This window comes from Leptonychotes weddellii, chromosome 15 (genome assembly GCF_054177405.1).
Source record: "Leptonychotes weddellii isolate Sample4059 chromosome 15, ASM5417740v2, whole genome shotgun sequence".
Classification (NCBI taxonomy): Eukaryota; Metazoa; Chordata; class Mammalia; order Carnivora; family Phocidae; genus Leptonychotes; species Leptonychotes weddellii.
Genome location: NC_138383.1, coordinates 22,598,909 through 22,614,022, shown reverse-complemented (window position 1 = coordinate 22,614,022; position 15,114 = coordinate 22,598,909). Strand labels below are relative to the sequence as shown.

The window sequence follows — 15,114 nt, the reverse complement described above, 5'->3', positions numbered from 1 at the left end:
TCTGGGTCCAGGTGTGAAGGGGGTGGGATGCCCTTCTCTTTGGTGGCTTCTCACTCAGAGCAGGCAGAGGGGACTCTCCCTAGATGTCCTGAGGAGGAAGCGGGGACCCGCAGGTGCCAGGGTTCCAAAATTCCTGGTGTGTGCGTGAGCATCCCTCCTGGGCATCGCCACCTCCCCACCGTACCCAGCACCCCAAACATGGACGCCTGGGACCCGCTCTGGTCGGGCCTGAGGGGCATGATGTTGGCCTGCCAACTGGAATGACCAGGGGCAGGTTACTTAGTCCTCATCTTTTTTTCTCTCTCCCTGCCTGACCTTCCCACCCATCCCTGGAGAGCCACCAAATTCCAGAGTCAGCATCCACTCAGGCTCTCAGACAGGGCAGGGTTTGTCCCAGAATCACCTTGGCGCCTCTCCGCCTTCTCAGAGATGGAGATGGAGGGCATGAGGGAGGAAAATTCTCAAGGCAGAGGGAGAGTCAGAGGGTGCTGAGGGAGCAGGCAGAGCTGCCAGAGTCTGGCTGGCTGCCCAGGCCTCAGCCCCTCAGAGGCTCCATGTGACTCCCCTGCTCTTCTTTGGAGCCCCCCACTCACACCCTCAGCTGTCTTAAGGTAGCAGTGCCCGAACCCAGTGCCACCAGGCCCCCAGAGGCGAGTCTCCTTATGGATCCTTCTTTCCCCCTCCCTGCAACCAGGGACTGTGCCAGGAGCCAGCCAGAAGTCCCCTGGAAGTCCCTGTGGCCGACTAGAGGACCTCCCCACCTCAGAGCTGACCAGATTGCAAGCCGCTGCTAGAAGACTCAGCATCTCTGTTCGTTGGGGCCTGGGCATAGAGAGTGGGGTCACAGGGCCCTTAAACTTCTTAGTTTGCAAATTTTATTTTATTTTAAGTAGGCTCCACACACAGTGTGGAGCCCATTGCGGGGCTTGAACTCGACCCTGAGATCAAGACCTGAGCTGAGATCGAGAGTCAGACGCTTAACTGACTGAGCCACCCAGGTGCCCCTTTGCAAATTTTAAACAAAACCAAAGCCTACAGAATAAAAGAATGAAACCTCCATATATCCAGCCCCCAGCTTCAACAGTCAGCAACTTCTGGCCAATCTCCTGTCACCTGTACCTCCCCCCCAACTTTCCCTCCTGTTTCATTTCCTCTGTCAATATTTTCGCATGTATCTTTGAAAGATGATGACTTATTTATTTATTATTTTTAATAGAATGATTCTTTTTTAAACAATCACGATTGTTACACCTAGTCCGTTAGTATACCTTAAAGTTAATAATAATTCCTTAATATCAGACCTATAGTGTTCAGATTTCCAATTTCTCATAAACGTCTTTTTTTTTTAAGTGTATTTGTTTGAATGAGGATCCAAATAAGGCGCACACACTGCAACTGATTGATGCGTCTCCTTTAAATCCATAGGTTCCCCATCCAAACCTCTCTCTCTCTCTGTCTTTTTCCTTGAGAGAACCAGACCATTTGCCGTGCAGTTTTCCAGTCTGGGTTTTGCTGATTGCATCTCTAGGGTGTTCTTTAACACATCTTTCTGACCTCTGCACTTCCTGTAAATTATATTTCCTGTACATTGTTATTTCCTGTAAATTGTAGTTGGATTGAAAGTCCTGATCAGTTGTAGGTTCTATTTTCTTTGGCAAGATCACTTCACAGATGGTGGTATTGCTTCTTCCATCCAGAAGCACAGCAACCGCGGATGCTTTGTGCCTCATCCATCAGTCTCCCCCTCCAACCCCAAATGGTGATACTTACATCCAATCATTCCTTCCTTTATTAGCCAGAATAATTCCCGACACAGAAACTGCCCCTCACTTACTGTTTGGTTACTGAGTGTTATAGCTCATATAGGAAAGATAGGATAAATACTTGATTCTCTTCCTGTATTTGCCAATTTCTAAATAATGAGTTGATTCTCTAACATCCCTCAAACTTCAGCCTGTTAGCTTTTCAAAAACAGTAGCATAATTATGAATTTATGGCTTTAAGCATATTTGATTGCTTTGGTCCATTGTGACTAGTGTCCCTCCTGGTCCTCAAGCTGTCCCCTTCCTGAGCTCCCAAGGCGGCTCTCACCAGTCAGAGCATCCGTCTGGGGGGACAGGTGGGTCAGGTCTCTGCCTCTCCATACCTGTCTCCCCAGCTTTCTGCCGGATTTCCGCCTGTCAGTGTCCCAATTTAATTCCTCTGGTCCTTTGTCCCTGACTCTTCCCACTCAGTGAATATCTGCTGAATGAATGAATGGTTGATCGAATGAATGCATCATCTCCCCAACTCTCTCCTTCCACTTCTGTCTCTATGAACCTCCTGATTTCTGAGGGCCATATTTTCTTCATCTGCATCTACAACGGGGGATTATATGTTGTCATGAGGGACAAAGGAAAGGGATTCTCATCATTGTGATCTGATTGTCGCATCTGCCTCCCAGACTCCACCCCCATCCTCCCCCCCTTCGCCGCCCCCGGTGCCGCAACAAAGAATGCGATCTGCCAGTCAGCCACGAGAGGGCGCGTTCGCGGCTGCAGCCTGGACCTGCGCCTGCGCAATATTGGGGCGGGGCGGGGCGGGGCGGGGGGACGGGGCGGGGGGTGGTTGGGTGGAGGGGTGGGAGCGCTCCGCCCCGGGTTGGGGTTGCGCGTCAGAAGTGTTTGCTGAGCGCTGTAGCTAGAGGGGGCGACGCAGGAGGAGGCCCACGGCCCCGAGTCTTACTTCGTCCTCCCCTTCCGGGTCCAGAGGATGTCCTACCAAGCGGGGAGGAGAACCCGCCTGGAGGCGGGGGGCTGGACACAATGCCCTCTTTCCCACCATCCCCATCATTTGTATCAACCCTCCGACTTCCAAGGACATGTCCCTATTTCCCCACCCTCCACGACGTTTGAGGGCACGAGTCTGAGGACCTAAGTGTACCCAGATTCCTCCTCCCTTTTTTTTATCTTTGGCCTTCAGCGCTCAAAGAGGTTACTTGAGCCTTGTGACCGCCCAGAGCAATCAATCATGAGTCTGAGAATACCAGAGACCATCCCTGGCCAAACTTTCTAGCTTACAGGAGAAACAGAGAAGGGGAGGGACTGTCAGAGGGCTCACAGCACAGTATTCTGCCCAGCTAGATCTCTGGACATGGAGAAGAGACACTCCGTCTTTGTAAAGTGGGGGTAATAAGGATCCATGAGATAATGAAAAACAAAAGTGCTTTGTAAACTGTAAAGCTCTGGAGAAAGTAAGGGGTCTTTTATTTATTTAGAACTCAAGGTGCAAGACTGTAGCTGCCCAGGGCCAAGCCACTGGCACAGCCTGAGAGCTGGGAGAAGTCCGATTTAGAAGCCACGGCTCAGTGATAGGAGGATTAGGAAAATAAAAGAAACAAAATCTCTGACAATTTTTTGCAGATGGTATGATTATTTATATAGAAAATCCAAGACATTCTACAGGCATGTTATTAGGGTTGTTAAGGGAGATTGGCAAGATTGCTGGACAAAATTTAGTATCCAAATACAAATAAAATACAAAATCCAACAGTGTTTCTATACACTAACAATAAGTTATTAGAAACTGTAATATCTTTTTAAAAATACATCATTAACAATAACAAAATTGTACAGAACCCCGAAAAAACTCACAGATACTTGTGAAGCAAAATGATAGATTGTAAAAGTATAAAAACTATAGGCTTTAAAAGGAATAAGTGGAGAGATGTATTCAGTTTAGGGATGAGAAGCCTCAATGTCAGGAAGATAATTCTCTCCATATTAATCTTCTGATTCAGTGCGAGTCCAATGAATATCCCAATAGGATTTTTCAGAGAGTTAGGCAAGCCGATTCTAAAATTCATACAGAAGAGCCAAGGACCAAAAAGAGGCTAGACAATTCTGAAAAAGAATAAGCCCCTAACAGATACCAAGACCTATTTAGAAGCGATAGTAATTAAAACAATGTGGTATTGGTGCTGGGCTAGACAAAGAGATCAATAGAATAGAGTGCCCAGAAACAGATCCAAGCATATGTGGGAATGTGATTTATGATGTCCGTGGCACTGCGACTCAGTGAGAGGGGACAGACTAATAGAAAGTGTTGTGACAATTGGCTTTTCAAATGAAAAATCTTCGCACTATCCATAAATATTAATTCCAGATGGATTAAAGACCTAAAAGTGAAAGAAACAAAACTTTAAAATACTCAGAAGAAAATGTAGGAGGTCTCAGGATACGAAAAGATTTCTCAGATAAGAAGAGATGCAACTCACAAAAGATTGATTTTACTACATTACAAAAAAAAAAAAGAAGAAGAAGAAGAAGAAAAAGCTTTCTGCTGTAACATTATAAACAAAGTCACAAGACAAGCAACAGCCTGGGTGACAATGTTGGCAGCATGTAAAACAGATAAAAGGACCCGAAAATAATGTAACGTGTGTCAACTGTACTAAAAAAATTATTAGAATTAAAAATACATAAATAAACAACTAAAAGGTTAGTATCCAAGATATATAAAGGATGCCCTACAAATCAATAAGGAAAGCACAGACCTTTTGCGTGCCACCCCAAATAGCATTCCTTCCCTTCTTCCCTGCTAATGGAACCCTGGTCTGATTCAGGAATCCGGAGTATAGGCTTTTGGGGAGGTTGGGCCTTCCCCAGCTGCATCAGGTAAATGGTGATCGGTCTAAAAACAGCATGATAATTCAGTTCCTCCGGTCAGTGGTTGGTTTAGGTGTGGACATGTATGGAATTCTGGCCACCAAGACGGGAAGGGAGATCTCCTGTGGGGCCTCTGGGAAAGAGACACTGAGAAGAAAATGACCACTTTCTTCTACATCTGGACATTTGTCTGCAAAAGACACCTGAGGGGAGGCCACCATTGTGGACCTTGAGGGGGCCGGTCTAAGAGGCAAGCCAACACGATGAGGAAGATTTTGTGGAAAGATGGTTCTTGACGGTCCCAGCTGAGATTCTGAATTTAACCAACCTTAAGACTTCTTGTTATGTGAAATCATAAAATTCCTTTTTTGCTTAAACCACATTTAGTTGGGCTTTCTATAACTCATATCAAAAGGTGCACCAGAAAAAAAATGATGCAACAGCTAGCAAAGGATATGGACGTAAGCATTTCGCCCAGAGGAACCCCGGATGGCCCCTGAGCATGATAGGAGGCTCGACCTCATAGGCAGGGAATGCAGATTCAAATGAGGTATCACACTTCACACCCATCAGACTGGCAAAAATAAAGTCTCACAAGAGCAGATGTTGGAAAGGATGTGGTCAGAAGGGACACCTTGTACAATGCTGGTGGCGAGAGCATAAAGTGGCGCTGTAGCCGGAGAGAGTAGTCAGGCAGAACGAGAGGAGTGGAAGAGAGGAGTAGAAAGTGTGCCTGCCCACAGCCCTGGCTCTCTCTACTCCGAGGTATCTGCTCTCCCAGTGGATTCACACCAATACAAGGATGCTCACCGCACCCCTGTTTATAATAGCAGAACACAGCAACACCTCAAAGGCCCTTCAGTAGAGGAACTGATAAATAAATTGTGGCTTATTCCTACGATGAAATACCAAACAGAAGTTAAAGTGAAGGAATCCACATGCATCCGTGTGGCTCCATTTGTGAAAAAGACACCGAATGGAAAAAATGTTGCAAGATGATCCACACAGGAGGATGGTTCTTTTGTACGTACTAATAATACAGAAAGCATTACTGTCTGCTATTTTTTTTTAAAGATTTTATTTAGTTATTTGACAGAGAGAGACACAGCGAGAGAGGGAACACAAGCAGGGGAAGTGGGAGAGGGAGAAGCAGGCTTCCCCGCCGAGCAGGGAGCCCGATGCAGGGCTCGATCCCAGAACCCTGGGATCGTGACCTGAGCCGAAGGCAGACGCTTAACGACTGAGCCACCCAGGCGCCCTACTGTCTGCTATTTTATGAATACTTCAACGTGTAGGGAAAAAATCCAATTATGGGCTAGACTTATAAAGGAAGAGAATTCTGATGCTACAACACGAATGAACCCTGAGGATATTATGCTAAGTGAAATACGCCAGGCACAAAAGAACAAATGCTGTATGATTCCCCTTGCATGCAGTACCAAGAGTTGTCACATTCATAGACACAGGAAGTAGGATGGTGGTTGCCAGGGGCTGGCGGGGAGGAGGACGTGGGGAGTTAGTGTTTAACGGGGATGGAGTTTCAGCTGGGAAGATGAGAAAGTTCTGGAGATGGATGGTGGTGATGGTTGCACAACAATGTGAATGTACTTCGTGCTACCGAACTGGACACTTAAAATGGTTAAAAGAGCAAATTTTATGTATTTTACAATTAAAAATAATTATAATAGGGGCACCCAGATGGCTTGGTCGGTTAAGTATCTGACTTCAGCTCAAGTCGTGATCTCAGGGTTCTGGGATGGAGGCCCTCATTTTGTGGGGCTTCCTGTTCAGTGGGGAGTCTGCTTGTCCCTCTGCCCCTCCCCCACTCGTGCGCACGCACTCTCTCTCATAAATCATAAATATAATCTTTAAATAATAATAATAAATTATGGACTATAAAGGGTGCATCCCAAATTTGTGACAGTGGGTATAGTGGGCAATGGGACAGAGAGAAAGAGAAAGAACCAACTTTCATGTCCTTTCCTATGAAAGAACTTGAAGCAAAAATGACACAATGCTAGCATTTATAAATTCTTTTTTTTAAGATTTTATTTATTTATTTGGGAGAGAGAGAGAGAGAGAGAGCACGAGCAGGGGGAGGGGCAGAGGGAGAAGCAGACTCCCTGAAGAGCAGGGAGCCCGATGCGGGACTCGATCCCAGGACTCCAGGATCATGACCTGAGCCAAAGGCAGATGCTGGACCCACTGAGCCACCCAGGCGCCCCAGCATTTATAAATTCTGTTTGTTATGTGATTTGCTGAACTTTTCTTATTTTTGAAGAAACTTTTCAAACTAAAATGACATATATAACATATATATATACATTATATTTGTATATATATACATGTATATATATATATGCATGCTTTTTTTTTTTAAAGGAAGAAGAGTTTTCTCAAAGAGAGCTGCTCTGAAGCGGCTGGATTTGTCCCCTCAAGGTCACCTCAAGTGCAAGGGGTTGAGTGTAGGAGCCGGGAGAGCTGGCCTCTGGGGGTTGTTCCTGTGCAGGTACATGTTAGGCTGAGCCCGGCAGAGCCAGTCGGGAAAGGAGATGGCCTGGGCAAGATGCTCTTTTCCCTGCCCCAGAGCAGGTGAGACAAAAGGCTGGGGGAGGAAGGTAACTCAGAGCCAGTCTCCTCCTCAGGCACCCACTGCACAAGATCCAGAGAGCAGATGAAAAATAGAAACCACCATCGAAACACAGGAATGTATATTATTAGCAGTTGGAACCGGCAGTAGAAAGAGTCCTTCGAATCTGCTGATGACAAACTACATTGCCCAATCTTTCCGGGTAGTTTTGTCTCTGACCTCCCTGCATATCTCCGGAGCTCCCACAGCTATGGCTGTCTGCGTTGCAAAATACATATTTACAGGCCCTGTAAGCCTGGCTAAATATAGGCTTTCTTTTAAGGCAACTGATGACTTGGAGAAATCTTTCCTGTGTCCCACCCCTTCCCCACATCCCAACACACACACACACACACAAATACACACACACACACACACACACCCTGACTCCTCCTTCTGTGGGTGGGTCTCCAGGGACCCCTGTCCCTGCACAGGGAGTGGGAGAATTGAGGCACCAAGAGGCAGGAATGAAAAGCCTTTGGCAAGTAGAGAAGAGAGGTTACCTTCACTCCAGGGATGACCCCCAAAGATTTGGAGGAACTGCAGGCAGGGGATGTTTCTGTCTCCGATTTCCATATAATTGACCTTACAAGGAACCAAGAGGCTGGAAGTCTCATGAAGACCCGCACAGAGATGCAAACACTGACGCTCATTTTGGCCACACCTGCTCACACATGGGCACACACCTCCATGCGTGTTCAGATACGCACGCAATCAGTAGCAGCCGGCTCACCAAGCTCCTGCTTTGTGCCAGGAGCTGTTCTAAATGTATAAGGCCCTCACAGAACTCATTTAATCAATAGCACTATGAGGCTGCTCCGTTGTCTCCATTTTACAGATGAAGAAATTTGTTGCAGTCCCTTAACTGGGGAGTGGCAGGTTGGGAACAAAGTCTGGCTTCAGAGCCCTATTGTGCTCTGCCCCACATAGAGCAGACGAGACCCAGGGTCTCTGCACTCAGAAGACACACTCAAGACATTCAAATTGAGCTTTTTGAGGAAATTAGGCTTGGGGAGGGGAAATGACCAGCCCCAGGTCACCCGGCAACTGGGTGAAGCTATGATTCAGTTCAGACCTTGTGAACCATACCCTGGTCTTTCCTCTAAAACTGGATAAGTCACTTCCCTCTGCACATCTCAGCCCTTCTCATTCCCCCTGGGAACGGGTCAGCTAAGGGCCATGGAAGGCCCCTCCGGCACCGACATCCTGGACTTAAGTTTTCCTCTATGCAGTCATGTAACAACACATAAGCCTTTCCAGCATCTTCTTACCTGCCCAAGTCCCTGGCCGAGGAGGACAGATGAAGGGGAGTGATTGGGGCAGGGACCACTGGCTCCCCACAAAGCGGTCGAAGGGCAGGGTCCAGGCCAGCTCTGCTGAGATGACTATGGCCACAGAAACACAATGTTCAGAGGCCAAGTCTCAAGGCCCCAGGGCTGGGAAGAGAAGCCAGCCTGGCGCCCAGCCCAGGCCTGAGCCCAGGGCACTGTGGGCTTGGGACTTATCACAGATCTCCCTTCCTTCATCACCCATTACACCTGGTGTTTAAAACTGGCAAGCCTCAAGGAACAGTGTCAGAGGGCCCTCATCAGATCTGGGGGGTAGGTGGGAAAACAGGGAGGGGCTCTATCAGGAGAAGGGTCGAGGGCCTCCAGCCTTTTTAGCAAAGACTGGGAAAGGCATCTCCTTCCCCACACCCCCTACCATCTGTGTTCCAGCCACTTTCCTCAGTTTATCCTCTCGGGGCAGAGACACCAAGTGGCTTTTCAAGGTCACACAGCTAGCAAGTGGTAGAGCCACGATTTGAACTCTGGCAACCTATCTCCTGGGTCAACTTTGGGAACCTCACCTTCTCTTCCAGGGCCAGGTGAGGAAGGACCACCATTTATTATTTTTTTTAACTTTTTAAGAAGATTTTATTTATTTATTTGTCAGAGAGAGAGAGAGAGCACAAGCGGGGGAAGAGGTAGGCAGAGCAGGCAGAGGGAGAAGCAGGCTCCCCGCTGAGCGAGGAGCCCGATGTGGGACTCCATCCCAGGATGCTGGGATCATGACCTGAGCCAAAGACAGATGCTTAACCGACTGAGCCACCCAGGCGTCCCAAGGACCACCATTTAAAGACCATCAGGCAACTTGGCCATCAAAGCCTTCTCCACAAAGGGCAACAGAAAGGATGGTTAAGTCACTGTGGGTTGCTGAACAGAAGGAGAGGTGAGGATCACAGCCAGAGGAATGAAAATTAGGTTTAAACCTTTCCAGTTGGATGATGACCCTCCCAACCTGCTCTCCTCACCCTCCTAGCAGGTGGGATTTCTGCTCTAGGCAGGCAGGGAGGGGATGAAGGAGATAATACCCCATTCCCCACCCTAGTCTTGCAGGCCAGCCAGCTTGGTGCCTGACCCCAGGGAAGGAGTGATGGTAAAGCACTTATGGCTCCATAAAAGCTTCTTTGGGAATTCTGGCTGGGGTGTCGCTGAGCTAACCAGGAGCCCATGAAATAATAATCCCACTCATTAGCCTCAGCCATCCAAGCTCAGGCGACTCCACCCTCCCGCATCCCAAAGCACTTAAAAGGGTTTCTCCTTTGGAAGTCTCAGGACAAGGGAGATCCAAGCATCCCAGCAATTCCTGTTCACCCCGAGCTGCTGCTGGAGGTGTCTGGGGTCCCAGGGTCACTGGGCCTGACTGCTGGTTGTCAGCTCCTCCCCCCACCCTTAGGAGCTGGCTTTCCCACCTGGCCAGAAGCGTGGGCCCAGGCCCTTGGGCTGCGACCAGTTAAGATGACTCACTAAAGGGTGTGGGAGATTCTGGGCAGAACACCCAGGGGCCTGCGCCCTCCTCCAGTCCACACAAGAACTTCTGGGGACAATGCCCAAACTCCCATCCCTCAACTTAGTGAGGTTTCTGTCTCCCCCAAATTCCACAGTGGGGTTGGGGGGCCTGCGGGGGAGGCAGGTTTCAAGCCCCAGACTTTGAACTTGGAAACCCAAGTCCCAAAGCTTGTTCCTGAAAGATCTTCTAAAAAGGGTTAGGAGGGAGGGGAGGTTGAGGATGGCTTCTTCAGTCTGTCCCATCCCAAAGTATAAAATCAGGAAGGGGGAAGTGTCCTGTGCAGCTGGGCAAAGAGTCAGGTGGCCCAGGGAAAGCCTGAGGTCTGGGTTCATTTCCGGTCTCTGCTCAGAGCCCAAATCTTCCCTCTCTCTTAGCCTCGGGATCCAATCCTGTGGTTCCAGGCCCCTCCCCGTCCCAATATTCAGGATTCCCAGGCAGCTTCCCACACCCCATCCCCCACACTCTTTTGCACGTGCTAACCGGCTTATATCCCGCAAAACCCACAGACACCCCTACAGTGGAGTAGTGGGAGGATTCCCTACAACAGCAATTCTAGGCAAGCTGGGGAGAGAGTGGGAGATTGGGATGAAGAGGAAGAGGATGGAAGAGAAGAGGGCGGGGGAGGAGGCAGAGACCGCAGGAAGGCCGAGATGCAGGAAGCAGCTGGGAGTGGGGGGAGGCTTTGTGCCTGAGTTGTTCTCTGGGTCCTAGGTTCCACACTGTTCATCATTTCCTGGGATCTGTGGAGTGAAGCAGCGCATCTGGACCTGTCACGGTCTAGGGGGTGGACCTTAACTCCCAGCCCTGGCAGCTGGGGACGGGTAGGGGGCAGCCCCAGGTTCCCTGCTGTGTATTATATGGGCGTTGGGGAGAGCATCACAACAGCTTTCTGGGTTGCCAGGACAGGGGATGTGTAGGTCACTACCATCTTTCCCCCTGCCTCCCTAACACACACTTGCACAACAGTGGCCAGGAACCTTTAGATTAGAGACCCAAGCTAGAGCTCTCACTGGTGAAACTTTGGCCCCAGGCCTCCAGAATTCCTCCTCCCAAACTCCTTCTTCCTGTTTAAGAGGCAAGAGTGCCCAGGTAGGGGCTTGAAGACAGGGATTCCACCCCCTCCCTGGGTGCAGGGCAGGCTGGCCACAGGACACCCCCTTTCAAACTGCCAAGGGGCAAAGGCCAGCTTTGCGCTGCCGCCTGGGGGATGAGGATCATTTCCTTTCTCTGTTTTCCTTCCTCCTCCACCACAAGGCCAGAAACCCTGGGCTAAACTTTCACACCTTAGAAGATTGCAAAAGGTTCTCCCTGAGAAATCGTTAAAATGCAGATTCCTGGGCCGGCCTCTGAGATTCTGCTTCCCAAAGTTTGGAGGAGGGCCCAGAAATCTGAATTTAAAAAATTTTAAAGTGCCCAGCGACTTTGAGGCTGATGGTCTTGAACCACAATAGGGAACTCCAAGGGCCTTGAAGGCAACGATCCTTTGCCCCGCCCCACTAATCTCCCTTCCCATTTGGGGAGGAGAGGGGCCCACACTGAGACCACTGGGGCTGGATTGCCTCCCCCAGTATTTGGTGGGGCTGTGCTTTTGTGGGTTGTGATAAGCCGCAGTCAGAGGTTGGGATGGAAGGGCTGAAGACGACAGGCCAGGACCGGAGGGGTCAGCGTCAGGCAGTCGAGAGGGACGGGCAGGGGAGGGGATACATTCGGGAGGAGGGGAAGGGGAGGGCTCACAGACTCCGGCCCCGGAAATCCGATCCCTTTAGGACCCAGAGGTGCCAGTCCCCCAGCGGCGGCGGCGAGAAGGGCAGCCGCTCGGTCTCGGGCAGCCGCCGCTCGGGCAGAGCCAGAGAAAGACCGAGGCTCGGGGCGCGGGGGGGAGGGAGGGAGGGAGGGTGGCGCGGCGGTGGAGCGGCCCGGGCCGGCGGAGCAGCCATGGGCGCCGGGGTGCCGGGCCCCCCGAGAGCCGAGGCCCCCGGCCGGGGTGGGGGACGCCCGGGCTGCCAGCCCTGCTGACACCGCCTCGGACGATGTGAGCCGGCGCCTCCGCCGCTGCTTCGCGGGCAGGGCGCGCGGTCCCACCGGCCCCGGCCGCCGCCGCTTTTCTAATTTGGGTGGGGGCGACCGTAGCAGGCCGCTCGGGCTCTGAAAGAGGGGCTGGCTGTCTGTGGCAGCTGGATTGGGGGAGGCGACCCACACAGGGCGCTCGGAGATTCCCCCCCCCCCTTTTTTAAGCGGGGTTAACTGTTTTTGGCAGCTTGGTTTGGGGGGAGCCTAAAAAAGGCCTTCCGGGGTTTCTTTTCTCGGGGGGAGGGGGCGGTGGTCCCGACTTGGCCAGCCGCCTGTTAGAGCGGGGGAGCGGGAAGCGAGGGGATGCGCCCCCGTCTCCCCCCACCATGATGAAGACTGAGCCGCGGGGGCCCGGGGGTCCCCTCCGGAGCGCCTCCCCGCACCGCAGCGCCTACGAGGCGGGCATCCAGGCGCTGAAGCCGCCCGACGCGCCCGGGCCCGACGAGGCGCCCAAGGCGGCCCACCACAAGAAATATGGCTCCAACGTCCACCGCATCAAAAGTATGTTCCTGCAGATGGGCACGACGGCGGGGCCGCCGGGCGAGGCGGGCGGAGGCGCGGGCCCCACCGAGGCCCCGCGGGCGCCCGAGCGCGGCGTGCGCCTGTCGCTGCCGCGGGCCAGCAGCCTGAACGAGAACGTGGACCACAGCGCCCTGCTCAAGCTGGGCACCAGCGTGTCGGAGCGCGTGAGCCGCTTCGACTCCAAGCCCGCGCCCTCGGCGCAGCCCGCGCCGCCGCCGCACCCGCCGTCCCGGCTGCAGGAGACGCGGAAGCTGTTCGAACGGAGCGTCCCGGCGGCCGCGGGCGGCGACAAGGAGGCCGCGGCGCGGCGGCTGCTGAGGCAGGAGCGCGCCGGCCTGCAGGACCGGAAGCTGGACGTCGTGGTGCGCTTCAACGGCAGCACCGAGGCGCTGGACAAGCTGGACGCCGACGCCGTGTCGCCGACGGTCAGCCAGCTCAGCGCCGTCTTCGAGAAGGCCGACTCGAGGACCGGCCTCCACCGTGGGCCGGGACTGCCCAGGGCCGCGGCCGCCGGGGCTCCCCAGGTCAACTCGAAGCTGGTCAGTAAGCGGTCCCGGGTGTTCCAGCCGCCGCCGCCGCCGCCGCCCGCCCCGTCGGGGGATGCGCCCGCCGAGAAGGAACGCGGCCCCGGAGGGCAGCAGCCTCCGCAGCACCGAGTGGCCCCTGCCCGGCCGCCCCCCAAGCCCCGGGAGGTGCGCAAGATCAAGCCGGTGGAGGTGGAGGAAAGCGGGGAGTCTGAGGCCGAGGCGGCGCCCGGGGAGGTGATTCAGGCGGAGGTGACGGTCCACGCGGCCCTGGAGAATGGCAGCACCTTGGCAACCACTGCCAGCCCCGCGCCGGAGGAGCAGAAGGCCCAGGCGGCCCCCGAGGAGGCCACGGCGACCGTGGCGGCGCCTGAAAGAGGGGTAGGCAACGGCCGGGCCCCGGACGTGGCCCCGGAGGAGGCGGATGAGTCCAAGAAGGAGGACTTTTCGGAGGCAGACTTGGTGGACGTGAGCGCCTACAGTGGGCTGGGGGAGGACTCTGGGGGAAGTGCCCTGGAGGAGGACGACGAAGAAGACGAGGAGGATGGGGAGCCCCCCTACGAGCCCGAGTCGGGGTGCGTGGAGATTCCGGGGCTCTCGGAGGAAGAGGACCCGGCCCCGAGCCGGAAGATCCATTTCAGCACGGCGCCCATCCAAGTAAGTGAGCCCCCCTCCCCGCCCCCGCGCCGCCCCTGCCACGTGCACGCCGTCGCCCCCGCCTTGCCAGCCGGGTTTGGCAGGCTGAGTCAGCCCCTGCCACCCAGCCCCCTTCCCAGAAGTTACCACCCTGAGGGGGGCGTGGGGGAGTTCCAGCTGTTTGTCAGAGGGGGACGATTTTCAGGCCCCAGACGAGGGCGGCCTGCCCCGACCTGCCCTCAGGTTCCTCTGCCTGCTGCCTCGCCCTGGCTCCGCCGCACCCGCATCCCGGACACCTGCTTCCCCTTCCTCTCTCCCAGGCTCTCTTCCTCCAGAGGCTGCTTGAGGCTGGGGCTTGGGTGGGGGGAAGGTGTGTGTCTGTGTGTGTGTCCTCAGGAGACCCTCCCCACATTGGTCCTTACTCCACTCCGGGGGGGGGGGGGGAGTGGGGGAGCTTAGAAACACCCCCTGCGTTCCCCCTGTAGAGGAGGGAGGAGCCAAGAACTTCCTAAAACGAAGGTGTAGGGGACCGTAACCCTCCTCCATCCTGTCTGTAGCCCCCACCCCAAGTTTGCAGAAGTGAAAGAGGGAAGCAGGTCTTTGAGGGTGAGCTGAGCTGGGGCCATGTGACTGGCGGTGGGGGAGAGGCCTGGTGCTGGGGCCCTGTTCCCTGGGGTCTGTGCCGGGCCAGCTGGGGAGGTGGAGGTGTTCGGTTCCACAGGCAGCAGGCGCCTGGCCTGGCCCATGAGGGGGCTGGGCCTTGGGCAGGGCACAGAACAGAGGGGTGGGGCCGGGAAAGCCCCCAGGATGCCTGGCAGCTACCACATGCCTTTGCTCTTGGCTGCTCAGTAGGGCACACTCCCATGGCCTTGGCAAGCTCCAAGCGCTCTTGCCACATTCTCTGGGTGCCCTGAAAGACGGATGGGAGCTGCCCCCTTGGGGGTCTCTTCCCCCATCCCCACCACCACTCTTGGCGATTGGTCCGTGGCTTGTGCCAGCGCCCTGAGATCCTCAGAACAGTGCCAATGTGGGTGGTGGGGACATTCCCGGGAAGAATTAGGAGCCCTAGGTCACCCCTGCTTCCTGCCACCCTCCAATCTTGGCTGGCGCATCCAGCCTAGATGGCCCTTTCTCAGTGCCCCAGGCTCAGCTGTGCCCAGCACCGGGTCCGCTGCAGGAGGGTGTCCAGGCCCCAGACTCTCCTAGGCCTGGACCCTGCCTTTACCTCTCCCCAGCCAAGCCCTCGTCTGTCTGC

The 15,114-nt window shown here is 53.8% G+C and overlaps 1 protein-coding gene across 1 annotated transcript in view; it reads left to right on the top strand.

The window, feature by feature from the left end:
- The first annotated feature begins 11,993 nt into the window (after nucleotides 1–11,993).
- The window catches only part of PPP1R9B (protein phosphatase 1 regulatory subunit 9B), a 16,027-nt gene continuing 12,906 nt past the window's right edge, over nucleotides 11,994–15,114 (top strand). The window contains exon 1 of the mRNA XM_006748845.3: nucleotides 11,994–13,880. Within this exon, the coding sequence (XP_006748908.1) occupies nucleotides 12,504–13,880 (1,377 nt within the window). The 5' untranslated portion in view covers nucleotides 11,994–12,503. The remainder of the gene's footprint in view (nucleotides 13,881–15,114) is intronic.